The sequence below is a fragment of the Eriocheir sinensis genome, chromosome 11, assembly GCF_024679095.1.
Source record: "Eriocheir sinensis breed Jianghai 21 chromosome 11, ASM2467909v1, whole genome shotgun sequence".
Classification (NCBI taxonomy): Eukaryota; Metazoa; Arthropoda; class Malacostraca; order Decapoda; family Varunidae; genus Eriocheir; species Eriocheir sinensis.
Window position 1 is genome coordinate 10486407 of NC_066519.1, and position 27538 is coordinate 10513944.

General features: G+C 41.4%; 1 protein-coding gene across 1 annotated transcript in view; it reads right to left on the reverse strand.

Moving 5' to 3' along the window:
• Positions 1-11767: 11767 nt before the first annotated feature.
• The window catches only part of LOC126997137 (argininosuccinate synthase-like), a gene marked incomplete at its 5' end in the record, with an annotated part of 41621 nt that continues 25850 nt past the window's right edge, over positions 11768-27538 (reverse strand). The window contains 5 exon segments of the mRNA XM_050858190.1: positions 11768-12081; positions 12083-12149; positions 15824-15925; positions 18963-19101; positions 26321-26460. Coding sequence (XP_050714147.1) covers positions 11982-12081; positions 12083-12149; positions 15824-15925; positions 18963-19101; positions 26321-26460 — 548 coding nt within the window.

The following is a 27538-nucleotide window of genomic DNA, read 5'->3' on the forward strand; positions in this document are numbered from 1 at the left end:
CTCTCTCTCTCTCTCTCTCTCTCTCTCTATATATATATATATATATATATATATATATATATATATATATATATATGGGGAGGCGGTGGCTGAATAGATAGCGAGACGGCCCCGCGTTCAGGAGGACGCGAGTTCAATCCCCGACCGGTGCCACCAAGCTGGGATTTTTCAGCTGCCGCCGAGTGGCTTAAAACTACCCATATGCTGTCCAGAAGACCACCTATCAACCAGGACTCTAGATTCTAGGATTAAAGATGAACTCCGGGAGGGCAGCATAAGCCAATGCAAGATGGCGCCACTATAAACACTCGCCTGCGCCAGAACGGGCTGGGCCGACCATCAGGCCCCACCAGGAAGAAACCTTGGACCACCATCAGGTCCACCGGGAAGAAAGCCTACCAGCGCAATAGGCGAAGACGTAAAAAAAAAAAATATATATATATATATATATATATATATATATATATATATATATATATATATAAATATATATATATATATATATAAAAATATATATAAATATATATATATATATATATATATATATATATATATATATATATATATATATATATATATATATATATATATATATATATATATATATATATATATATATATATATATATATATATATATATATATATATATATATATATATATATATATATATATATATATATATATATATATATATATATATATATATATATATATATATATATATATATATATATATATATATATATATATATATATATATATATATATATATATATATATATATATATATATATATATATATATATATATATATATATATATATATTTTAGGGGAGGCGGTGGCTGAATAGATAGCGAGACGGCCCCGCGTTCAGGAGGACGCGAGTTCAATCCCCGACCGGTGCCACCAAGCTGGGATTTTTCAGCTGCCGCCGAGTGGTTTAAAACTACCCATATGCTGTCCAGAAGACCACCTATCAACCAGGACTCTAGATTCTAGGGTTAAAGATGAACTCCGGGAGGACAGCATAAGCCAATGCAAGATGGCGCCTGCGCCAGAACGGGCTGGGCCGACCATCAGGCCCCACCGGGAAGAAGCCTTGGACCGACCATCAGGGTCCACCGGGAAGAAGCCTACCGGCGCAATAGGCCAAGACGTAAAAAAAATAAAAAATAAATAAATAAATAAATAAATAAATAATAAAAAAAAAATATATATATATATATGTATATATATATATATATGTATATATATATATATATATATATATAATGTAGCCGATATTATATATATATATATATATACATATATATATATATATATATATATATATATATATATATATATATATATATATATATATATATATATATATATATATATATATCTCAGTCTCAATAGCGCAGGTGTGCTCGTAGATGACATGGTCTATATATATATATAGATATCTATATATATATATATATATATATATATATATATATATATATATATATATATATATATATATATATATATATATATTTTAGATTGGTGTAGCCAGGGAGTAAATTCTCTTTTAAGCATACGAGGTTGAATGAAACTCCGCCCCATCATCTCCCAGATCCCGACAGCCACCTACACCGTCGCCAAGAAACTCAACGAGATCCTTGCCCCGTACACCCCGATGAGCCACGCCCTAACGTCCACCAATGACTTCCTGGAGATCCTAAGAACTGCCCCACCTGCCGACAACCACATCATCGCTTCTCTCGATGTCGAGAGCCTATTCACCAACGTGCCCGTGAACAGGACTATCCAGATCATCATGGACCGCGTCTACAGATGTGAAGAGACGGAACCCCTAGACATACCGGAAGAGGACCTACGCACACTCTTAGAGATATGCACTAAAGAAGCCCCCTTCACCTGCCCCCGCGGAGATATGTACTGCCAAGTGGATGGTGTTGCTATGGGAAGCCCACTTGGTGTGCTCTTCGCCAACTTCTTCATGGGAACCATCGAATCCATGGCCCTCAAGGACCAACAACCCTCCATCTACGCCCGATACGTCGACGACATATTTATCAGAGTGAAAAACATAGACGAACTACAGAAACTTAAGCAGCAGCTCAGCAACATCTCCGGCCTCAACTTTACCTTTGAAGAATCACAAGAAGGACGCCTGCCATTCCTCGACGTACTAGTATCTCCACAAGACTCAGGATTCAACACCTCAGTGTACATCAAACCAACAAACACAGGACTTTGCCTCAACGGAAACAGCGAGTGCCCGCAACGCTACAGAAGATCCACAATCAACGCATACATACGGCGAGCGATCTCACACAGCTCAACATGGAAGAATTTACATAACGAATTGGAAAGAATTACACAAGTCCTTGTAAACAACGGCTACCCCAACAGTGAAGTGACCCAGGCCATCAACTGCGCCCTAGAGGAAGGGTACAACCCTGCAACCACCTCTACAAACCAAAACAACATCAATCTCTATTACGGGAACTACATGTCCACCGAGTATAAGACAGATGAAAGAGTAATCAAAGATATCATCCACAAAAATGTCAAACCAACAGACGCAGACCAAACCATATCACTCATCATTTACTACAAGACCTCCAAAACAGCCAACCTACTTATCAAGAACCGCCAAACACCACCACCGGCACCTCTTCAGGAAGACCATGTCATCTACGAGCACACCTGCGCTATTGAGGACTGTGGGCCTCATACATACTCGGGATGACACGGACAAAACTGACTAGGCGCTTAACATGCCACCTACAAAATGGTGCTATCAAGAACCACTACACAGTCAAGCACAAGGAAACCTTAGCACGCAGCCACCTAGAAGATTCAACGAAAATACTTGACAGGGAAACTGGCCCGCGCCGACTATTGTTCCTGGAAGCCCTCTACATTGAAGATCTAGGGCCAACAATGAACACTCAAGCCCAAGATCTGCAAATCTTACCAACGCAGAAGAGAAGTAGCAGAAAAAACAACACCTAGGTACCTGCGCAGCGAGGGACGCCGCGCAGCATTCACCGCGCTACTTGTACACGCCACACCGGCCAATCACAAGCCAGAACGCGCATATAAAAGGAGCAACCCAGACGACCCCTTTTTAGGGGGTAAATCCCAAGAAGAAGAAGAACGACCCAGCGCCAGTGGACCGCCAGCACTCGTCGAGCGAGCAACTCTCCCGGCCTCTGGGCCACCTATAGACGCTCGGCTCAGCTACGGGCTGCTCCTGAGCGCCTGCTCGGAGGGCCCGTGCCTCCGTCGCTGCTCGCCGGCTTCTACCCGTGGCTGTGGCGGCGGCGGAGGCTTCCCCACACTCGCCGCACGCCAGCGGCGGGTTCCCCCCTGCGACGGGCCGTCGCTAGACGAAGGCCCGTTCCCCCTTTTTAGGGGGTAAATCACCGAAGAAGAAGAAAAAGACGACCCAGCTCCATTCAACCGGAAGATGTTCCCTCGGTAGGAACGAAACATTGCAACCAACAACCCAACTTTTGGACAGCTCCTCGGGGCTTTATACACCATAAAAAGAGAGTTGATAAGACTAATAGAAAAAACGCAGCAGAAGCTAAATAATGCAGAAACAGCAGTTTCATTCAATCTCGTATAAGAGAATATATATATATATATATATATATATATATATATATATATATATATATATATATATATATATATATATATATATATATATATATATATATATATATATATATATATATATATATATATATATATATATATATATATATATATATATATATATATATATATATATATATATATATATATATATATATATATATATATATATATATATATATATATATATATATATATATATATATATATATATATATATATATATATATATATATATATATATATTTATCTATCTAATTATGTTTAATATTTAGATATGACATAGATGGATGAATAGATAAACATATATACATTTTATTTTATTACGTCGCGGCCTATTGCGCCGGTAGGCTTTCTTCCCGGTGGGGCCTGATGGTCGGCCCAAGGCTTCTTCCCGGAGGGGCCAGATGGTCGGCCCAACCCGTTCTGGCGCAGGCGAATGTTTATAGTGGCGCCATCTTGTGTTGGCTCATGCTGCCCCCCGGAACTCGTCTTTGAGCCTCTCTTTGGAGAGGTTATCTAGAGCAGTGTTTATCAACCTTTTCTAAGATCATGCACCCTTCCGGGAGCTCTTGAAAAATTCATGTACCCTAGCGCCGTCGACAAAAAAAAAAAAAAAAAAAAATCACATTGTTTTTTATTTTTAAGACCGAAAATATATAAATAAAAGTATTAGGTCTCTATTTTAAATATAAAAAATAGCTACTTGGTCCTAAAGTGTATACTTCTACTACCAGCGCCAGTGACACGTCTAATACCAGTACACCGCCGCAGGACCGCAAGCTGCAATGTTGCCAACCCGTGAGGCGCGAATTGTGTCACAAAACCCGTCGTGAAAAGTACCTATACCAAATTCCTCATACTTTTCCCCACACTTTGGGGCAGTATCTGCCTATCTGGGGGGGAATGGCTCTTTATACTGTGTATAGTAACTATAGTTAATACTGAGTGTAATATACTAATATAATACACATATTTTTAATACTATAATCTCAATTTAAATTAATTTCTTACATTACACTTACAATTTTCTTCCTAAAACACCTTTTCGTAGTGTGCATTCTTGTACACACTAGCCTTGTCATGTACCCCATTATTTCCATGTACCCTTTGAAAAAAATCATGCACCCTGGGGTGCACCATGCACCCAGGTTGACTATCACTGATCTAGAGCCCAGGTTGATGGGTGGCCTTCAGGCCAGCATGTGGGTAGTCTTAGACCACTCGGCGGTGACTGAAAAACCTCAGCTGTGCGGCGGCCAGGATTCGAACCCGCGTCCCTCCTGGAGCTCCTGAACGCGGGGCCGTCACGCTGACCATTCAGCCATACAAACATACATACATAAATACGTATGTAAATACATACATTCATATAAACAGTGATATGTGTAATATCTTTTTCTAACAATCAATAGTTCCTGTATGTCTTGTCCTTATCTATGTGTAAAAAACTATTTCCTATCATAAAGAAAATGTGACAGTGAGAATAGTGTAGTTGGGTGTGATCGGCAGAGAATAATTATAAGCAATGTGCATGTGCCCACGCGTGTTGATGGGTGCGGTCTAGGCAGGAATTCTCAAATTTCCAAACAACTGGGAGATACTGTTTCCATTTAAAGATTCGTGCTGTGAACAGGTCTCTCTCTCTCTCTCTCTCTCTCTCTCTCTCTCTCTCTCTCTCTCTGTCTGTCTGTGTGTGTGCCTCTCTCTCTGTCTGTCACTCTCGGTTTCTGTGTCTCTGTCTCTGTCCCTGTGTCTCTTTGTCTCTGTCTCTTCTTGTCCCTAAAGTATAACGATGAAGTTAAAAGAAAATGAGAAGGACTTACCCTGCAGTGCTTGTTCGGTGTGTAGTTGTCCCTCTTAATAGAGCGCAGCCATTTCCGGGAGTTCTTCATCTTTGGGGAAGGAAAACACATGCACTTTTGGCCCGGACCTGTAGTTTCCTTTGCAATTCGGAACTGCACACGTGTTCGGCATCACTAAATAACACTGATAGCAAAAATAAGCCACTAATATACACTGTTTTGCGGGAAGGAATGGGTGGAGAGACCTGGGTAGAAACTGTGGAATGCGCGCTACCCTTGTCCTCACCTTGATGACTGGCTCAGTCAGCCCCCCCCATCGCCTATGCCTTCCCCCTCTCGTAGGCCTTGGACCAACCCCCTCTTCCAATCATGGGAATGGTACAGGATACGGCGGTTAAAACCTCGTGGATCTTGGCCTCACGTCCAGCATTGAGCAGTTCCACACTGATTACCAGGTGTTTTGCCACCCTTCAAATTTGTCACGGCAACCTTGATTCTTCAAGACTAGGTAAGGAGCTCGGAGGTTATTCGCATTTAAATGATCCTCGACTTTTTTAGCGAGACCTCTGACATACCACTCTTTGCCTCTGCTCAGAAGAGCTCTAGTACCACGCGACAGAGTCCTATATTTATCACAATTGCCAGCAATCATAGAGGCACGACTGTATTCAATATTCTCCAGCGTCTCCGCCAAGGCAAAGCCACTCCTAGATCTCGGGCACTCTCCTATGCACTAGTTGGCAGCTCGAAGAGTGTCACGTTTGAAAGTATTTAACAACTCTACAGGGTCCTCAAGGGTGCTGAGTACATTCAACCGATTTGGAACTCACTCTTCATTCTCCTGAGCACATGCTATGTCTTTCAGCCTCTCGAGATGGAATCCAGTATTGTTGCATCTCGATATTCTTCTTGACCTGACATGAAGCTTGAGTGTTGCAACCACAAGTCCATGAAGAAGAACTTAGCATTCCGGGAAACCCTTCCGTTATGAAGGAACTTCGAACGAGTGAGTATATACGATGATGTCAATCTCCCTAACTACCCTTCCGACATTGCTATACCAAGTCCAGAGCTGCAACTCTGGTTTCTGGTACCAAAACCCCGCACTTTTCAATCTCCTGGATCTTGAAAAATTCAGGAGGAGAGAGCTGTTGATGTTCCTGGTAACAGAACCATAAGGGCCAACACATAGCTTGTAGTCAACTCTGTCATTGTCAGTGAGCCCAGTGCATTACAGAAGTGATTGTCTCTGGAATGGAGGCATGCACCGCTTGTTCTCGTGCTATAAAAGATTGAGAGGCAGCTAACAAAAAAAGTACCAGAGCCTTCGCACTCTTGCTAATCACGATCTTTACATTTATACTGGAATCATGCCAAGCCTATTCTTCGAATTACCGATAACACTTTCATCAATAGTAAATGCCAACACCTTCCAGGGACTAGCCAAAAATATATCGAAAAATTTCACTTCTTAATCTTTTCCACCTCTATTTAATTTTAACGGCAGCAGCGTTGTCACATCTATCTCTAATGCTGAACTCTTCGCTCATGATTAAATAATTGATCTAGGTAAATAACCCACTCTGGCCGATTCAGGGTGTATTCTTCATACTCATCCACCCTCTGACTACACTATGCCTGTTATTATTTTTATTATTAATAATTATGTTTTTATACCCTCTCTGGTCTCAATCCTCTGAAGGCTTATGGGCCTGTTGAAGTGCGTCTAATTGTCGTTAAAAATTGTGCTTCCGTGCTGACACCCTGCCTGGTCAAACTCTTTCCTCTCTGCCTTTCAACATTTATGTCTTTCCATCCTGCTGGCAGTACGCCTACATACAGCCCTAGAAGGGTGACGACTCTAATCCCTCTAATTACCGCCCTGTTGATTTATTTTCCTGTCTTCTAAAACTTTTTAAACAATCGTCAACAGGAAAGTTTTTAAGCATCTATCAACTTCAAACCATCTTTTTGATCGCCTATAAGTTTCGCAAGGGGCGTTCTGCTAGTGAGTGATCTTCTTGCCTTCTTAAGTAACTCCTGGTCTTCCTTTCTTAGCCGTTTCGGTGAAACTTTTGCTGTTGCCTTAGACATTTCGAAGGCTTTTGCCATAATCTGGCACAAACCTTTGATTTATAAGCTACTCTTACGGATTTTTTTCCCTCGCTTTGTAATTATATCTCCAATTTTCTTTATGGCCGTTCTATCTCTGCTGTGATAGACGGTTACTGTTCTTCCCCTAAAATCCCCTTTCCCAACCCTGATGTCGCCAAGCGTTTTTCCTGGGGTCGCCAAGACCTGAAAGTATCAAACATGGTGTTATTATATTACAGTATAATAACACATATACAAGTAAACTAGTGGGGTCGCGGTCATGTCTAGAGATGCATGATTGGGGTCGCCTGAAAAAAAGGTTGGGAACCAATGCCCTAAAACTATCAACAATGCTGTCCCACAGGGCTCTGCCCTATCTCCAACTCTCTTTCTGTTTTCTCATTATTGATCTTCTTTCGAAAACAAAGTGTCCTATCTACTCGTACGCCGATGACTCTACTCTGTAGTATTTAACTTCTTCCAGCAAAAGACCCTCCCAGCAGGAGTAGCAAGACTAGACTGGAGGCTGCAGAACGCTTAATCTAAGACCTATACTTTCCATATAGGGTAAGAAGTTGGTGTCCTTCAACTCCTCAGAAACTCAATATCTTCACCTGCCAACTCGACACAATCTTCCAAACACCTACCCCTATTATTCGAGAACACTCAGCTGTGACCTTTTTTTCTACACTGAACATCCTCGGTCTATCCTTACCTCAAAATCTTACCTGGAAACTTCACATTTCTGTTACTAAATCAGTCTTCTCGAGGTTGGGCGTTCTGTATCGTCTCGACCAGTTATTTTCCCCCTCCCAGATGTTCTCCATATACAAGAGCCTTGCCTGACCTCGTATATGGGACATGCATCTCGTTTTGTGGGGACTCCACACAGCTCATTTGGGCGGAGTGGTGACTAAGGCTTTGTCTCATCAAACTCCCTCCTGTTACCTTTCAAATTCCGCAGCAGTGTTGCATGACTTGCTATCTTCCATCGATATGTTCATGCTGACTGTTCTGAACTTGCTAACTGCATTCAGTAAACACGATGATGCCCCGTAACTATTTATCAGGAACTGTATCCAATGTCCATGTAAGTGTTGAAAAGTCGTTGGGCAAGGTCGCACCCCTGCCTCACTCTCCTGAATGAACAGAGAAAAACCCGGAAACGTCCCCATATCGCTTTTCAGCAGCACTACAGTCCCAGACTAAATAGTGGTTATCGATCAAAAATCATTGCATGAATCCCACGGATCCGCATAATATCCAAAAGGGCTTAACGATACTCTTATGGAATGCCTTCGTGAGATCGACTTGAACTGGGAATTGCCCTTGTCGAAACTCACGTCGGCGTTGCACAAGAAGTCAATATGTTAGGATTCGGTTAATTGTTGACTGCGCCTTAATTTTCCGATTGACTAATCTTCCCGTCGTAACTCAGACATGGTTAATAATAAGCAAAACATATCATGATACATTTAATAGCAAAAACAACATTCACCATGATAACAAGCTGATCGAGAAATGTGCTTTGCTCAGGGAGAGACAGAACATTTAGTCAAAAATGTGGTTGGCTCAAAAAACAAAAATTAAATACAACATCTTAAAAATGATATACATTCATACAAAATAATATTCATATTATCGACAGTAATTTGTTACGGGCAATGACGGGCCTATTACGATTCTGCAGGGAGTTCGAGTTCCTAATCTTCAGTATTTTCTTGTCATATAGCTTTTATTCATTTTCTGAGTAATGGTGCTCTGTTGAGTAGGAAAAAAAATGTACTTTTTATGTTGTTTTATTAGTATCTTCGTTTAATTAATATTTTTGTCATCAATCACTGTAAAAGCAATATCATTTACATAGATTGCTATATATCAAAAAGAGGTCAGTATTATCCGCAGGAGTAAGAAAGGTGTATAAGACAGCACGCTATAGATTGCAGAATTATTGACAGCTGAGGTCATAGTTTCACTTACTGTATTTTTATAGAAACAATTCAGGAAACGTCATGTATATTAATTAAGATTTCCTAGCGATCCTATCTCTTTACTTGACAATATTTCCTTAGCACACCAATGACAAACCAGAACTCAGTGTGAGGAAATTCTCCATGTAACATCGTTTGCCTTTAACCCAATCACCATAGTCAGAACTATTTTGCATTTATTTTCCCAACACATTACTTTGCTGTGGTAGACGGTCACTGTTCTTCCCTTAAACCTATCAACAGTGGTGTCCCGCAGAGCTCTGTCATATCTCCCATTCTCTTTCTGTCGCTTATTAGTGATCTTTCCATTCTTACGCCGATGACTCTACTGTGCATTTCTCAACTACTTTTCATAGAAGACTCACCCAACAGGAACTATACGATTCCAGTCTGGAGGCCGCAGAACGCTTAACCTCAAACCTAACTATCATTTCCGATTGGGGCAAGAAGAACCTGGTGTCCTTCAACGCTTCAAAAACTCAATTTCTTCACTTATCCACTCAACACAATCTTCCAAACACCTATCCCCTATTTTTCGACAACACTCAGCTATCACCTTCTTCAACACTAAACATCCTCGGTCTATCCTTAACCCAAGATCTCAACTGGAAACTTCATATCTCTTCTCTTACTAAATCAGCTTCCTCGAGGTTGGGCGTTCTGCATCGTCTCCGACAGTTTTTCCCTCTCTAAAATGCTATCCATATACAGGGGCCTTGTCCGTCCGCGTATGGAGTATGCATCTCATGTGTGGGGGGGGCTCCACTCACGCTGCTCTCTTGGACAGAGTAGAATCAAAGGCTTTTTGTCTCATCAACTCCCCTCCTCATACTGACAGTCTTCTAACTCTTAAATTCCGCCACCATGTTGCATCTCTTTCTATCTTCTATCTTATCGATATTTTCATGCTGACTGCTCTTCTTAACCTAACTGCATGCCTCCCCTCCTCCAGTGGCCCCGCTGCACACAACTTTCTACTCTAGCTCATTCCTCTACTGTCCAAAAACCCCTTATGGAAAAGTTAACCAGCATCTTCATTCTTTCATCCCTTACACTGGTAAACTCTGGAACAGCCTTCCTTCGTCTCTATTTCCTCCTGTCTACGACTTGAACTCTTTCAAGGGGAATGTATCAAGACATCTCTCTGCCCGAAATTGACCTCTGTTTTGGCAAATTTTTATTTTTTTCTTAGAAGGAATTAGCGATTGGTGGGCTTTTTTTCTTTGTGTGTGTGTTTGTGTAATTGAGCTGATTCCTTAGCTACAAAAAAAAAAAAAATAAATAAATAAAAATAAATAAATAAAAAATCTAAAAAAAAAAAAAATTGCGACTGATTACTAATAAGCTTTGAGCCTTATATATAATTTTATGAACTTTATTATAACTATCTGACTCGCAATCTGTATATATATTTTTTTATCAGATTTACGAACCCAACACATATAAAACAACTGTCTTTTTATACCACTAAGTAACATACATAATATTATATATATATATATATATATATATATATATATATATATATATATATATATATATATATATATATATATATATTCATCTTCCTTTCGGCCACCTCTTTTGATTCTTTTTTGGGAGCAGCGAGTAGCGGGCTTTTTTTTATTATTGTTTTCTTTTTTTGTGTGCCCTTGAGCTGTGTCCTTTGTTGTAAAAAAAAAATATACGAAGACCAACTTGGTTTTATATATATATATATATATATATATATATATATATATATATATATATATATATATATATATATATATATATATATATATATATATATATATATATAGTTAGGGTTGGGCATACGCTGTAGGAGCGCGTGGCCTCAGTGCTCATCTCCGTGACATAGGCCCTTGAGCCTGTTGTGGAGAGCCCATTACCCCAGGACACAAGGCCAGTGTAACATCTGGGTTTACACAGCCTACCTTCCCCAGGTTTCCCCATGTACCCATTTATCGACCAGTCCGAACAGGAGGATGAGCAGCTGGGTGAGCTGCACGCCGACTGCAGGCTGAGCCAGCCCGTGGACTACTTTTTTTAGACCATATATATATATATATATATATATATATATATATATATATATATATATATATATATATATATATATATATATATATATATATATATATATATATATATATATATATATATATATATATATATATATATATATATATATATATATATATATATATATATATATATATATATATATATCATATTGCTTTATCAGTTTACAAAGTTTTTTTCATTTTATTATTTTACTATTGATTAACTGTGGTTATCAGTAATATTTTTTTGGGGTCAAGCCCATCATATATTTAACGAAATCTGCTGCTGTTTTTTGCTGCCTACTTAACATTTTGTTTGTCTTCTCCCAACGTACCATGCCCACTGCCTTTGCCAACCTCACTGTTTCTCCTCAGATGCTTCCTTCACACGCCGGTGCTCACGAAGGCGTAATGCGTTGAGGCGGATGAAGCCCATAGCATCCGTAGGCTCAAGTCTCCTGTACATCCATCGACACGAGCTGCTGGTTGTAGAGGGACACAGGAGCAGTCCGTCCCTCTATGTACACTGGTGGGAATAATGCAGAATAGGAGGGAATTAATTATGCAAATGTGGGGGTCATGTACGGAAATCTAAAAAATAACCGTCACCCACTGGAAATGATGCCTTATTATTGGTAATCAGAAAGAAAAGCTGGTTCAGTGTGTGGATGGAAAGATAAGGGAAAGGACATTCCAGCTGAGTTTAGAACTGTATAGCTAGGTTCCGACGATCCCTGATCAGGATCGATCCTGGGATTCTTAAATAGGAAATCGAATTTGCAAGTTTTCGCAGGATGAAATATATAAGCAAAATAGTATGATCGCTGAGCTAGGTTACGGCTATCCCAGTCTGGGATGGAACACTGGATTTGTAGCTAGGCTTGCTAACCATCACACCACGGAATAGGCTCATGGATAGTGTGTCTGTTACACTAATTTTTTTAAAGTATTCTGTCCCTCCCTAAACTCTGTGTCTTGAAGGACCGGAATTCAAGTTTCGCTCGCCGCTACAAGCTGACAATATTCGGACATCGCCGAGTGGCTTAAAACTACCTGCCTGGTATCCTGATGACCAATTATCAACTCGGCCTCCAGCGAACTCTCTAGAGAGGAGCAAAGATGAGTTCAGGAGGGAAGCATAAACCAGACAAGATGACCCCACTATGAAATTATTTTCTGCACCACTAAGAGGCTTGGGCCGACCAGCAAGCGCTATCATGAAAAGTCTACCGGTGCTGCAGGTGGAACGTAAAAAAAAAAAAATAATAATAAATAAAGAAATAAAAGCTATTATCATCCTATTCAGGCAATTTTTATTCACAATTCCTTTTTATCTTCTCCCTTTTTATGTATTTAAGTTCTAGGAAAGTATAATTTTGTATGCTTGGATTTGATTGATTTCCTACTTCCTTTCATACTTCCCTGACCACCATATTTCAGAGCCGTACAGAGATAATTTAACCGTGGTCGACCAATCTTGTTCCGCAAAACTGGTCAGTTCAGGTCATAATGCGGCAAACCGCAATATATTGCTTGCATGTCTCTCGCTGGCTTCTCTGGTCACTTTCAGGCTACATAAGGGAATTGTACATTCTATTTTTTCCTTATCAGTAAATGTTATATACTAAAAGAGTCTAACAAGTGTACCAATTTCGAAACAGTTGCAGAAAACTGGCAACGAGTTATGAGTTGGGATCTTCCAGAACTTCAGTGTTTCCCGGAGTGCTGAGTCATTTGCGACCGACCACATACTTTCTGCAAAACATTTTTTTTTTTTTTTTTTTTTACAACAAAGGAGACAGCTCAAGGGCACAAAAAAGGAAACAATAATAATAAAAAAAAAGCCAGCCACTCGCTGCTCATACAAAAAAAAAAATCAAAAGAGGTGGCCGAGAGGGAGGTCAATTTCGGGAGGAGTATACGCATCAGGTCCAAGAAACTCTCCAAATGCATCCATCCTCCGCGATTCCATATTGAAAAATTGAGAGATGTGGCTTGTGCTCAGGAGTATGCGGTGGCAGTTAAAATCGTTTTGAATTGCTTAATACTTTGGGAGACCTTTGAAAGTTATGGGATACCTTAAGCGTCAAACTTTCAAATCTGCCAAGGAGTGCACTGGTAAGCGCCTAAGGTTTAGCAGCGGCGTTCCCTCGTGGGAGACAATGGAGAATATAGGGGAAATGCGTGCTGCCAGGCTGACTGGGGACTCGGATCAATAAAGGACTGTCAGGTAGAACTAGAACTGTTCTGAGGAATGATAAGGAGAGGTATGTTAGAGGTCTCGCTAAGGATGTCGAGGGTTGTCTAAATGCAAACGGCCTTATACCTCCTCCTAAGTATTAAAAAAAGCTCCGCTCTAAATTCACGTCTGAGAGGAGCACTATCCGAACGGCTGATAGGTAGATAGTATCCGATGTGGATGGATACCGGGCTCATTGGTCCGAGTACTTTGGGCAGTTGTCAACGCCAGAGCCTCCAACCGGACAGTTGCCTCTGACTAGGTTGCAGATATCGGCACCTGATCCACCAATAGACGAAACTTCAATCTCTGTGCGGAGATGAGAGAGTCTGTGAGGAAGTTGAAGTGTGGAAAGGTAGCTGGGATCTGTAATATTAGCGCAAATATGCAGAAAGTCGGGGATGATGCCATGATCTGTGAGTTACATGCGCTACTGTCTGTCTGGTGACAATCCACTTGATTGGGAAAGGAAGTTGCTTGTATCTGTCTGAAAGGGGCCGTCATGACTGCTGCAGTTACCGTAATGTAACATTGGTCGCTCATCTGACGGTAAAGCAAATTCTGTATCATCAACGAAAGTTTCAGAGAACTAAGCCATATAGATTCACGTCCGGTAAGCCAACAATTGAGAGGATCCTAGCACTTTGCGTTTTTGTGAAACACCGACCTCAGTGTCTACAAGTGCTACTACCATCCTATATCGACCTCAAAAAGACTTGACTCGGTGCACTGTAATGCACTCTGGAAATTCTGCTAATTCGTGGGATTCCTGCAAAACTTATTGACCTGATGCCTAGCCTTTAGTCCGGAACTGAGAGTGCAGAGAAGTGCGGGGAGGCGTCTCTGGCTTATTCCCTGTTAATAAAAGTGTAAGGAAGTGGTGCGCCCTTTCTTCACCATTTTTCATCTCCTGCATGGACTCGGAATTAGGCAACCTTGTGTTTGCTGATGGTACTCTTCTAGCTGGAGGTCCTGGTGTTGGCTGTCGACGTGCTGCATGATCAAGCGAAGCCTCTGTGAGGGAAGGTCTCCTGGGATAAAACCAAGGTCGAATCATTTGGAGGCTTGATTGAAGATACAGTTCAGCTTGTAATGCGTGTGGTGTGGATGTCGGGGTCAGCAAAACTTTCACATGCCTTGGCAGCGAAATGCATAACAACGGTGGATCTTACCAGGAAGCCACTCGATGAACTGGCCTGGCCCACGTTGTTATGGACTAACTCCACACGAGTATATGGCGTTACCGATGCCTATGCAGACGGACAAGTATTCGAATTTTCAAGTCGCCTGTTTTACTGAATAAGTATGAGACATGGACACTGGATGTTTACTTAGAGAGCCGCAAATATGCCTTTAGTACCAAGTGCCTTCCCTTGATAATGCGTTTACGCTGGAATGACTATGCCGAACCAGCGACTACGTGATAAAACCGAGTCGATGCCTGTTACCTGCTTTGTCCGTGGACATCAACTCCTTCTTTATGGGCACGTGGCACACCTCCCGGACATCAGTCCTATTCATAGAGTTAGTTGTAGACAACCCTGAATGGAGAGGACTAAGGGGACGCCCACGTAACTCATGGGTGGGAAAGTCAGTCGATCCTACTATGAGGGACATGGTAGCTGTGTGGTAGCTTGCTCGGTGTGATTTTCGGGAGTGGAGGCGGAGAATGAACTGCGTTCCCCCAGAGCAAAATATGTTTAACTTTATCTGTTTTGAGAAGATATTTTGAACACCGGAATTTGGTACAACCCGATTTCCAACCAAACGGTAGTAGCATTACTAACTAACTACTACATGCATGTCAACATAATGTCACTTTTCATGAATCGCTAACTATGTTTATTGATCCCATATGCTTTTTGTTCCAAATTTATTCATTATCAGAATCGCACTTACAACTGTCACCTGTTCGCTGGACCAGTCACAACCCTTAACTCAAAATATCACACGGCACTCACCATTTCCTTTGTACACCTTGAGGAACACTGTACCGGTCACCATCTTCTGAGACGCCTCCACGCACTGTCTGGTGTACTCAAACTCTGGACTGAACCAGAAACCTGAGATGAATAGACATGAGAGAAAGGAAATAAGACAACAACACGTTTAGAAAATATCATGATATGCAAAAGCCACATCACAAAAGAATACAATGTATTGTTATTATTATTATTTGGCACAATGAGACCCAAAACACATTGATATATTGAAAACTGTTTTTACTATAATAATTATTACAATTATTTTGTCACACTTAACGAAAACCCGATAAAGCTGATAGAAAAGTGTCGCAGACTAATAAATTATGCGAAGTTTACCTGATCTGCAGCTGTCCAGAACGTAACATTTTTTTTTTTTACAACAAAGGAGACAGCTCAAGGACACAAAAAAGGAAACTATAATAAAAAAAAGCCCGCTACTCGCTGCTCCTAAAAAGAATCCAAAGAGGTGCCCGAAAGAGAGGTCAATTTCAGGAGGAGAGGTGTCCTGATACCCTCCTCTTGAAATAGTTCAAGTCGAAGGCAGGAGGAAATACAGTTGAAGGAAGATTGTTCCAGAGTTTACCAGCGTGAGGGATGAAAGAGTGAAGATGCTGGTTAACTCTTGAATAAGGCATGAGTAGAAAGTCGCGTGCAGCGGGACCGCGGGAGGGAGGGAGGCATGCAGTTAGCAAGTTCAGATGAGCAGTCAGCATGAAAATATCGATAGAACATGGAAAGAGAGGCAAAATGGCGGCGGGAATTAAGAGGTAGAAGACTATAATTAAGAGGAGGAGAGCTGATGAGACGAAGAGCCTTAGATTCCCCTCTGTCCAATAAAGCTGTGTGAGTGGAGCCCCCCCCACATGTGAGATGCTTACTCCATACGAGGGCGGACAAGGCCCCTGTATATGGACAGCAACTGTGCAGGGGAGAAGAACTGGCGGAGACAATACAGCACGCCGAACCTCGAGGAAGCTGATTTAGTGAGAGAGGAGATGTGAAATTTCCAGTTAAGATTTTGAGTTAAGGATAGACCAAGGATGTTTAGTGTTGAAGATGGTGAGAGCTGAGTGTTGTCAAAGAATAGGGGATAGGTGTTTGGAGGATTGTGTCGAGTTGATAGGTGGAGAAATTGGGTTTTTGAGGCGTTGAAGGACACAAGGTTCCTTTTACCCAAATCGGAAATAATAGTAAGGTCGGAGGTTAAGCGTTCTGCAGCCTCCAGCCTGGAGTCATGTAATTCCTGTTGAGAGGGTCTTCTGTTGAAAGAAGTTGAATAATCCAGAGTGCAGTCATCAGCGTATGAGTGGATAGGACAGTTTGTTATGGAAAGAAGATCATTCATGATTAACAGGAAGAGAGTGGGTGATAGGACAGAGCCCTGTGGAACACCACTGTTAATAGGTTTGGGGGAAGAACAGTGACCGTCTACCACAGCAGATATAGAACGGCCGGAAAGGAAACTGGAGATAAAGGAACAGAGAGAAGGTTAGAATCCGGAAGAGGGCAGTTTAGAAAGCAAAGACTTGTGCCAGACTCTATCGAAGGCTTTCGATAGGTCTAGCGCAACTGAGAAAATTTCATCGAAACGGGTAGGAGAGGATGACCAAGAATCAGTTAAGAGAGCAAGAAGATCGCCAGTAGAACGCCCCTTGCGGAACCCATACTGGCGATCAGATAGAAGATCAGAAGTAGAAAGTTGCTTTTGAATCCTCCGGTTAAGGATTGATTCAAAAGCTTTAGATAGAGAGGAAAGTAAAGCTATAGGACTGTAGTTTGAGGGATTGGAACGGTCACCCTTCTTAGGCACAGGCAGGAGGAAAACAAAGAGACGCCCACATAACTCCTGGATGAGGGCTCCTTTATCTTCAGTTTTACTTCCGGCTGATCTATCTCTGCTGTGGTATATGGTCACTGTTCTTCTTCTAAACCTATCAACAGTGGTGTCCCACAGGGCGCTGTCCTATCACCCACTCTCTTCCCGTTAATCATCAATGATCTTTCTACAGCAAACTGTCATATTCACTCATACGCTGATGCCTCTACCGTGCATTATTCAACTTCTTTCAACAGAAGACCCTCATAACAAGAATTACAAGACTCCAGACTGGAAGCTGCAGAGCGTTTAGCCTCAGACCTTGTTCTCATTTCCGATTGGGGTAAGAGGAACCTTGTATCTTTCAACGCCTTAAAAATTCATCGACAACATTCAGCTGTCACCTTCTTCTACACTAAACATCCTCGGTCTATCCTTAGCTGAAAATCTTAACTGGAAACTTCACATCTGCTCTCTTACTAAATCAGCTTCCTCGAGGTTGAGCATTCTGTATCGTCTCCGCCATTTATTCTTCCCCGCACAGATGCTTTCCATATATAAGGGCCTTGTCCGCCCTCGAATAGAATATGCATCTCACATGTGGGGGGGGCTCCACTCACACAGCTCTCTTGGATAGAGTGGAGTCTAAGGCTCTTCGTCTCATCAGCTCCCTTCCTCTTTTTTTTATATATATTATTTTTACGTTGCGGCCTATTGCGCCGTTCGGTTTTTCCACTGGTGGAAGCCTCTCCCGCGGTCCCACTGCACTCGACGTTCTACTCTAGCTCGTTCCTAAACTGTCCAAACCTCTTATGCAAGAGTTAACCAGCATCTCCATTCTTTCATCACTTTCACTGGTAAACTCTGGAACAGCCTTTCTTCGTCTGTATTTCCTCCTGTCTATGACTTGATCTATTTCAAGTGGAGTATATCAAGACACTTCGTCATCCGAAATTGACCTCCCGTTTGGCCGCTCTTTGCTTTTTGCTTTTTGAAGCAACGATTATCGGGCTTTTTTCTACACTTATTTTTGGTCGCACTTGAGTTGTTTCCTATACTGTGAAAATGAGGATCGATCATTGGAGGGGTTTGAGATGGGGAGAATGATTGGAGGCTTGATCGGGTCGACCGTCGATATTGGAGATTTCTAAACTGCCATGTTTTGTTTTCATTAACGCTATCACATCCTGTTGACTAACCATGGGGGTTTGATGAATAATTTTACGTTACGGAAAATTTTCGTTACGCGACTTTTCCGGACAAAGTGAAGCAGTTTACTTGTATTCTATCAGTACTTACCGTTGTAAACCTGCTCAGCCATGAGCTTGCTGAGGTTCACCTTGATCTTCCTCACCTCGCGGTCCAGACATAACACCTCGAGGTCTTGGTGAGCTGCGTGAAGCAACGTGAGACCTGGCGTCTCGTACACACCGCGGGACTGTCACAAATACATGAGGAAGAGATAATCCATAAACAGAAATGCAGCAGATAATACATATAATGTCGGGTGGAGGTAGGTTCCTGCTTCTCAGATATTCAATTTTACATCCATATCCTATGCACACTATTTCACGTATGGTCACAAGAAAAGACAGAAGAGAGAGAGAGAGAGAGAGAGAGAGAGAGAGAGAGAGAGAGAGAGAGAGAGAGAGAGAGAGAGAGAGAGAGAGAGATCTATGAATATATTCAGACCACATAGACCCTATGGTCAACAGTAGGTGGTCTGTCTGCAAATCTAAGTGAAATACTATTAATCAAATCCCACCAAGAGTTTGCATTTTTACTTTAGTAAATATTAAGTCGAAGTAAGTGTCGGTCGAGATTTTTTTTAAGCGAGTAAATCTCGGTGCACTGGATTCCACAGTGAAAGTGGAAGCTTATTCCGTGCTCGCAGTGCAACGATGGTGAAGAAAAACATTGATGCGGTCTGATTGTATGTGTTTACACTTAAATTATTTGCCATTTTTTCTCGTTCAAATCGTGTCACCGATTTTAAAGTGTTGATTTGTCCACATCTGCATATATATTGAGTATTTTGAAACATTCGATCATTTTTTCTTGGAAACAACGTTCCTCAAAAAAAGAACATGTTAAGAGTTGAGAGTATTTCGTCGTAAGGTTTGATGAGCAAGGAAGAGAGATCATCTTTGTTGCCCGACGTTGAACATTTAATTTAGTAATGTCCTTCGCATGGCGGGGAGACCAAAACTGAACAGCTTTTTCCAAGAAGAATCGTACTAAATTGTCGTAAAATGGAAGTATTTCATCATTATATTTGGATGGAAAAAATATATTGATGGAGCTCAATATTCTGTTCGCTTTATATGCAGCGTCAATGTATTTCTGTAAGAATTCGAGGGGTGACGAGATTTTGACAACCATATAAATACTAACCCCCAAGTTGTGGTGGTTTTCGGCACATATCTCCTCTCACGTGTAGCAGTTTGACATTTTGCCGAAATGAGCTTGTTTTCAGACATCAGTTATACTGCTCTTAATGTTCCTATCGTGTTCAACTAAACGGTAATAGGCGCATACAAAAGGCAAAAAGAACGAACGTATTATGTTGATATTTGGTTTAACGAGAGAGGAGATATGCAGAGTCGGAGAGGCCTTAGCAGCATTTATTCATGCCTCTTTCTGTCCTCTGAGGCGTAGAAGTGGAGGGACGCTCTGCCTGGAGTGTGTAACTCACTCACCACATACTTATCACTGTGTCTATCTATAAAAAAAAATAATGCACTGCGGGGAGCATACGAGCGTTATTGGTAGTCAACGACGCTGGGTATCGGTAGAGGGTAAAATAGTTACATTCAAACAAAAACTTCATGTTGGAATTGGAAATGGATGGTTATCAGATGTTTCACACAGATAGAAAGGGAAGAAGGAGAGGAGGGATAGCAATTTATGTTAAAGACACACTTGTGTCTTTGTGTGTGTGTGTGTTTGCTGTCCAAACCCCTTATGCAAGAGTTAACCTGCAGCATCTTCATTCTTTCATCCCTTATACTGGTAAACTCTGGAACAACCTTCCTTCGTCTATATTTCCTCTTGCCTCTGACTTGAATTCTTTCAAGAGGAGTGTATCAAGACACCTCTCCACCCGAAATTGACCTCTCTTTTGGACGCTCATCACTTTTGTCTCTAGGAACAGGGATTAGCGGGCTTTTTTTTTACACCTTTTTTGTTGCCCTTGAGCTGTAAAAAAAATGTCCCGCTATCAATTCTGCTCAAACAAATGGCGACTCAGAATCAGTTTGGGTGGACGTCCACAAAGGGAAAGACAAACTAACTCTAGGGATTCTTTACAGGCCACCCAACCTAAGCAGGCAGGACACGGACATATTATTACAAGAGGTTGGCAGGACGAGCAGGAGCAAAAATGTTTGCATAATAGGGGATTTTAATTATAGGAATATAGACTGGGTAGGCGTGGTGGGTGATCTAGAATTTGAGGATTTTCTGAAAGTAATACAAAACAATTTCCTCAAGTAGACAGTAACTGAGCCCACCAGAGGTGACAACATTTTAGACTTAGTCTTAGCTAACAACGAGAATATGATCAGTGAGCTAGACGTTGGGGGAGAGCTACTATGCGTTTCATGGGCCTTGATCCATCGTTTTTCGCAAATATCTTCTTAAGAAACAGCTTGAGCAGTGTGGTATTTTGGCACAGCATTTTTGACGCCCTGCTCTAGCTGTTGGCAATATAGTGAATTGCAATATGTTAATGATTAAGGCACTTACTCTTTACTTTATTGGCGAAGCCTGGCATTACCGTCTAGACATTCGAACAGGGGAAACGTGGCGTTGCTGTGACGTCTATACCCACCTTCTCGATCCTGTCTTCACTTCCTCTGTCCCTCCACCCCTCCCTCCTCCGTCTCCTCTGCCCCCCCCCTCGCCACCATCCCTCTCTCTCTCTCTCTCTCTCTCTCTCTCTCTCTCTCTCTCTCTCTCTCTCTCTCTCTCTCTCTCTCTCTCTCTCTCTCTCTCTCTCTCTCTCTCTCTCTCACACACACACACACACACACACACACACACACACACACACACACACACATGCATTATGCATACATAATTTAGCCATGCACGCTATTTTTCTTTAGTGCAGATAATTCGGAAGTATATGCTGAGTATGGAAGGGTGGTTTGGGCTAACGACCGTGATAGATGTTCCAGCATGGCTGGCAGTCTTAAGGTGTCCTTAATGTTTTCGTGGTGGGTCACGGGCATTCGACAGCAGTTGTTTGCATCATTTGTCCACCCATCCGCTTTCTATCCTTGTCTACATTGACCGTTTAACATGCCCACAACCACCCTTTCCCTATTCCTTTCAACTCTCCCCTCATGAAGTTTCTATTTACTTATTTATATATTATTAACCTACCTTTTAATTTACGTTTTTACCCTAAATTATTCCTGAATCTCTGCCCTTTTCCCACCCTTACCTCCTTCCGACCCCTACCTAACCTCCTGTAAAAGACCATGCCTCAGCTGTCCCAGCCCACCAGACTTCCAACGTAACCTGTGGAAAAGGGGGCCATATACAGCTTCCGTTGATATATAATTCCGTCACAAAATATCATATAGCACTTGAGAAACGGAAGCTATACTGGAACTGCTATACCCAAACCACCCTACCAATTTTTTTTTTTACATGTGGCCTATAGCGCCGGTAGGCTGTTACGTTGGGGCCTAATGGTCGGTTTATAGGGGCGCCATAATTATTGGCTCATGCTGCCCCCGGAGCTCATTCTTGATTTCACTTGCGCTGCACAGCATTTTCTAGTCCGGGTTGATGGGTGGTCTTCAGGACAGCATGTGGGTAGTCTTAGGCCACTTGGCGGTGACTGAAAAATCCCAGGTGGTTAGCGGCGGATTCCAACCCGCATTATGGACAGCGCACGGAATACGGTACCGGCACGCTAACCACTCAGCCACCGCATATCCTTCCGAATTACCTGCACTAAAGAAAATAACATGTGCATGGATGAAATCTATACATGTATGTGTGTGTGTGTGTGTGTGTGAGAGAGAGAGAGAGAGAGAGAGAGAGAGAGAGGGGGGGGGGGCGAGGGGGAGAGCAGAGGAGACGGAGGAGGGAGGGGTGGAGGGGAGGGAGGAAGGGGAAGACAGGATCGAGGTGGGTATGCACGTCACAGTAACGTCACGCTTCCCCTGTTCGGATGTCTAGGTGGCCATGCCAGGCTTCGGCAATAAAGTCACTATATCGCCAACAATTAGGGCAGGGTGTCAAAAATGCTGAGCACAAATACCACACTGCTCAAGCTGTTTCTTTAGAAGATATTTGCGAAAAACGATGGGTCAAGGCCCCTGAAACGCTTAGTAGGTGATAGTGATCACAAGGAGATAGGTTTAACTTAGAATGTGCAGTAACCCATGAACTCAACTCTGTGTTGGTGCCAGACTTTAGAAGAGCCGATTGCGAGGGGCTTAAAAGACACCTTCAGGAGGTAAAATGGTAAACCTTAGGGCTAGATGAGCGCCGATCTCATGGCTGAAACCTGAAGGGCAGGGGAACCATGTAGAAATGACCTATGATAATTAAATTTGAGTAATAGCAGAGGGTCAGAGACAGCATATCCCTTACCACGCACGTAGAAAGGGAAATAACGACCCTAAATGGATGATCCGCAGACTCAAGCACTTTTGATACCTTGCAGAAATGTATTCAGGCGAATATTGGCATATATTCTACTATATCTGCATCCGATTCTGCTATCCCTGTACTCAAATCCTCGCCACCGAATGGGATGCGTCGTCACATGAGAGTTGCAAATGTACCTCTGGTACGTGCTTGCTATAGCGGAAGGAGATGGCAAACCTGTTTGAATTACCATTTACTCCATACTCCATATTCATTGCTTCCTTGTTTGTCAGTCTGATTTTCTCAGGGATCAGACCTTCCGCGTTAGAACAGGTCGCAATTACCTTCCATCAGCAGCAAAATATTTTCGGTATTGGAAAAGAAGTACTAACAAAGCACTACCCTAGATAAAGACTCGTTGACTCTTTACTCGGTGGCTGAATTATGTAGGATAACCTAACGACGTGGCTTCTATTGTTTCCCCGAAACTAGAATTGACGACATCAAATCTGTCATCGAAGATGACTCCCCCGAGGCATTTTAATGACTGTTAAACTCTTAGATAGAAACAACGTCTGCAGGATTCACTTCGAGGAACTACTATAGTGGACCAGTACCGTGCGTTTATACAGCATTAATATAAGAGTAACCCAGTAACTCACGAATTATAACTTCATGCATACTTCCAAGAATGTCAGCTGCTAAATAATTATAGAATGAGGCCTTCAGCCTATAGAATCGCATCAAGACATTTTGCAGGGAACGCATGGTATGATTTCTTAGACACGAGGCATCATTTTACGACTATAGTATTCCTACACACCTGGGTTTCAGTGAATGAGGTGCACGGTTGATGCCCTTGTTTGCCTTAAGGTATCGACCTGTCGCTTTTTCACTGCATCCTTGTTTGTCTCTCGGATTTTCTCAGGGATCGGATTTTCCGCCTTAGAATAGGTCATATTTAGCCTCTCATCAGCAGCCTAAGCTGGAAGGAAATGTCATGAACGTCATTTTCTTTACCGTCGCCATAAATGGCTTTACATTATCACACCCGGAGGATGTCTCGTCTTTCATCTTTGTCGATGACCTAGCACTTTGACTTCCAACTTTTCGAATGTCAACTATTGAACGCTGATTACATCATGACAGAGACAGGATATCTCAATGGGCAAAGGGGCATGGCTTTCGACTCTCACAATCCAAATAGGTCACCCTACATTTTGTCGTCTGAAGGGTCTTCACTCATATAATGACTTCTCAGTGCGTAACTCTGATTTGCTAGTAGCTGAACATCACAAGTTTTTAGGTATAATTTTCGACAGGCAACTAGGGTGGCTCCTTTACGTAAAAGCCTTGAAAAGACAGTGAATGATATCGTTGGATCTTTTTAGATATCTGTCAGTCATTTCGTTTGGTGTAGACCACTCATTCCTCTTGGAACTTAACCAAGCCCAGATTACCCTAAATTTATTTTACAGCTGTAAAGTATACACATACGAAACGCCCTCTCTCCGCTGTACACTTGGATCAGCCCATAATGCTGCAGTTTGACTGGCAACAGGTTACCTCAGGGCTTTCCAAATTTTAAGCCCTTTAGTAAACGCTGAAGTACCACCCTTGGACCTGCGTCAATATGACCTATTTGTGATATGTTACATTAATTAAACTATAACGGCAACCCAATCACCCTGCCTGTATAGTTGCCACTGACATCAGATTTGGCACCCTTTACAACAACAACCCCTGACTACTCTCCCATACGGTTTGCGTGCTCGTGGCATCTTTGGGAATCACTGCGTACCATATTTTCCGATAGTAATTGTTCAACTGCCGCTCATCTCCCCCTGGGAGTATCCGGAAACGATTCTGCCGTTACTTTCTCTTCAGTAAAGCTGCTGTAGCAGAGGGAAATGCACGGCAGTTATTCCTCTCACACTCTGCCAACCACGGTTTGTTTGCATTCGGATTTACGGACGGCGTTGATGCTGGGGTGGGGTTTGAGGTTCCTTTTTTCCTCGGTTGTTGTTTTTTCGTTTTAGGGACCTTCTCTCTATTTTTATGCAGAACTCTCTGCTATTATTTTATAGATACGCACATGTATCACCATGCCTGTGGGTCATTGTACAATCTACTCTGACTCTCAAACACAGCATTTTGCACTAGAGAGTTTAATGAGGACTCAGTCAGTGGTTATATATAGATTTAGCTTGCTCAATTTGGCTAAAAATGCATGGCGATCTGATTATCTTTTGTTGGGTCCCTACCCACGTCTTAGTACGTGGGAGTGAGGAGGCCAGTGACGTTGTTCGGGTCGTACCCTCACGTCCTCCTTCAGCTTTTCCTATCATGTGTAACCCACCATACGGTACACACTCCAGTGTGTGTGCCAGGGAAGGCGATAGGACTTGACTGCTACGACCAAAATGTGGAAGATAAACAGATTTCGGTGTGTCTGGTAGAACGCCTACATCTGGGACGCTTTAGACGGGTCATACTCGCTACACACATGTATTCCCCTTCTCCCAAGGTGTTAAGCCATGATATGACGACTGTTTGATACCTTTCACTTTTCGGCACTTGCTGGTTTAATGTTCCAGTTTGGGAGGCCAGCATGAGCGGTATCTCTCTGTGTCAGAATGGAGATGGTTCTCTGTCTCACCCTGTTCCTACAGTAGAAGGTGCTTTCCCTGAAAAATGATTCCATCTGCAATCTGCAGGAGATATATATCATCTATATGTAGGCCCTTTTAAATGGTTAGTGTACCCAATAGTGATATTTTATTTCTAACGTGTATTTTTTTAAAGTGTATAACCAAAATTTTATGTGTCATATTTTTAACCATTGCATATATATATATATTTTTTCCGGTGACATGCCTATATGCGCCATATGCGGCGATACGATGTAATGCTATTCTCTCTCTCTCTCTCTCTCTCTCTCTCTCTCTCTCTCTCTCTCTCTCTCTCTCTCTCTCTCTCTCTCTCTCTCTCTCTCTCTCTCTCTCTCTCTCTCTCTCTCTCTCTCTCTCTCTCTCTCTCTCTCTTGCCTTGAGTCCGAGGAATCTGTTCTCGACGAGGTCTACACGCCCAACACCGTGTGCGGCTCCCACACGGTTACAGGCGACGAAAATGTCCAGTGCATCTGTGATCGTCTCTTCACCATCCACCGTCACGCTCACTGGCAGTCCTGAGGTAAGATGACAAGAAATTATAAAACATGTTGTCATGTATGGGCCTATGATAAGGCAAAAGATGCGAAAGCTTGTAACCGGTGTATGCACGAGAAACTCCCCTCCCACCAAAATAATTGAATTCAAATATGAGCATATATATATATATATATATATATATATATATATATATATATATATATATATATATATATATATATATATATATATATATATATATATATATATATATATATATATATATATATATATATATATATATATATATATATATATATATATATATATATATATATATATATATATATATATATATATATATATATATATATATATATATATATATATATATATATATAAAGGATACAGTTATAACGCCTCTGGGGAGGCGATGGATGGGCGTCGCCCGGGAGGACATGGGTTCGAGTCCCGCTCTCCGCCACAAGCTGGGACTTTTTAGTCACCGCCGAGTGGCACAAAACTCCTCACCTGATGTCCAGAAAACCACCTATCAACCCGGTCTCTAGATTATCTCTCTAAAAAGAGGATAAAATATTAGCTCCGGGGGGCAGCATGATCGAAGCAAGATGGCGCAACTATGAAAAACTTGCCGTCCCCATAACAGGGTAGGGCAGACAATGAAACCCCAATAAGAAAGCCTAGCGGCGCACTAGGCCGCTCGTAAAGGAAAAAAATAACACATGTAGGTATATGGTATACAATTCTGATATATCTGATATATATGGTACAATTACAACATATTTACATTGTCCACTCACAAATAATTATTACATTAAAAAAAAAGATAGATAAATTATTACATTCTTCCTATCAAGCGTTATATATATATATATATATATATATATATATATATATATATATATATATATATATATATATATATATATATATATATATATATATATATGTATATATATATATATATATATATATATATATATATATATATATATATATATATATATATATATATATATATATATATATATATATATATATATATATATATATATATATATATATATATATATATATATATATATATATATATAT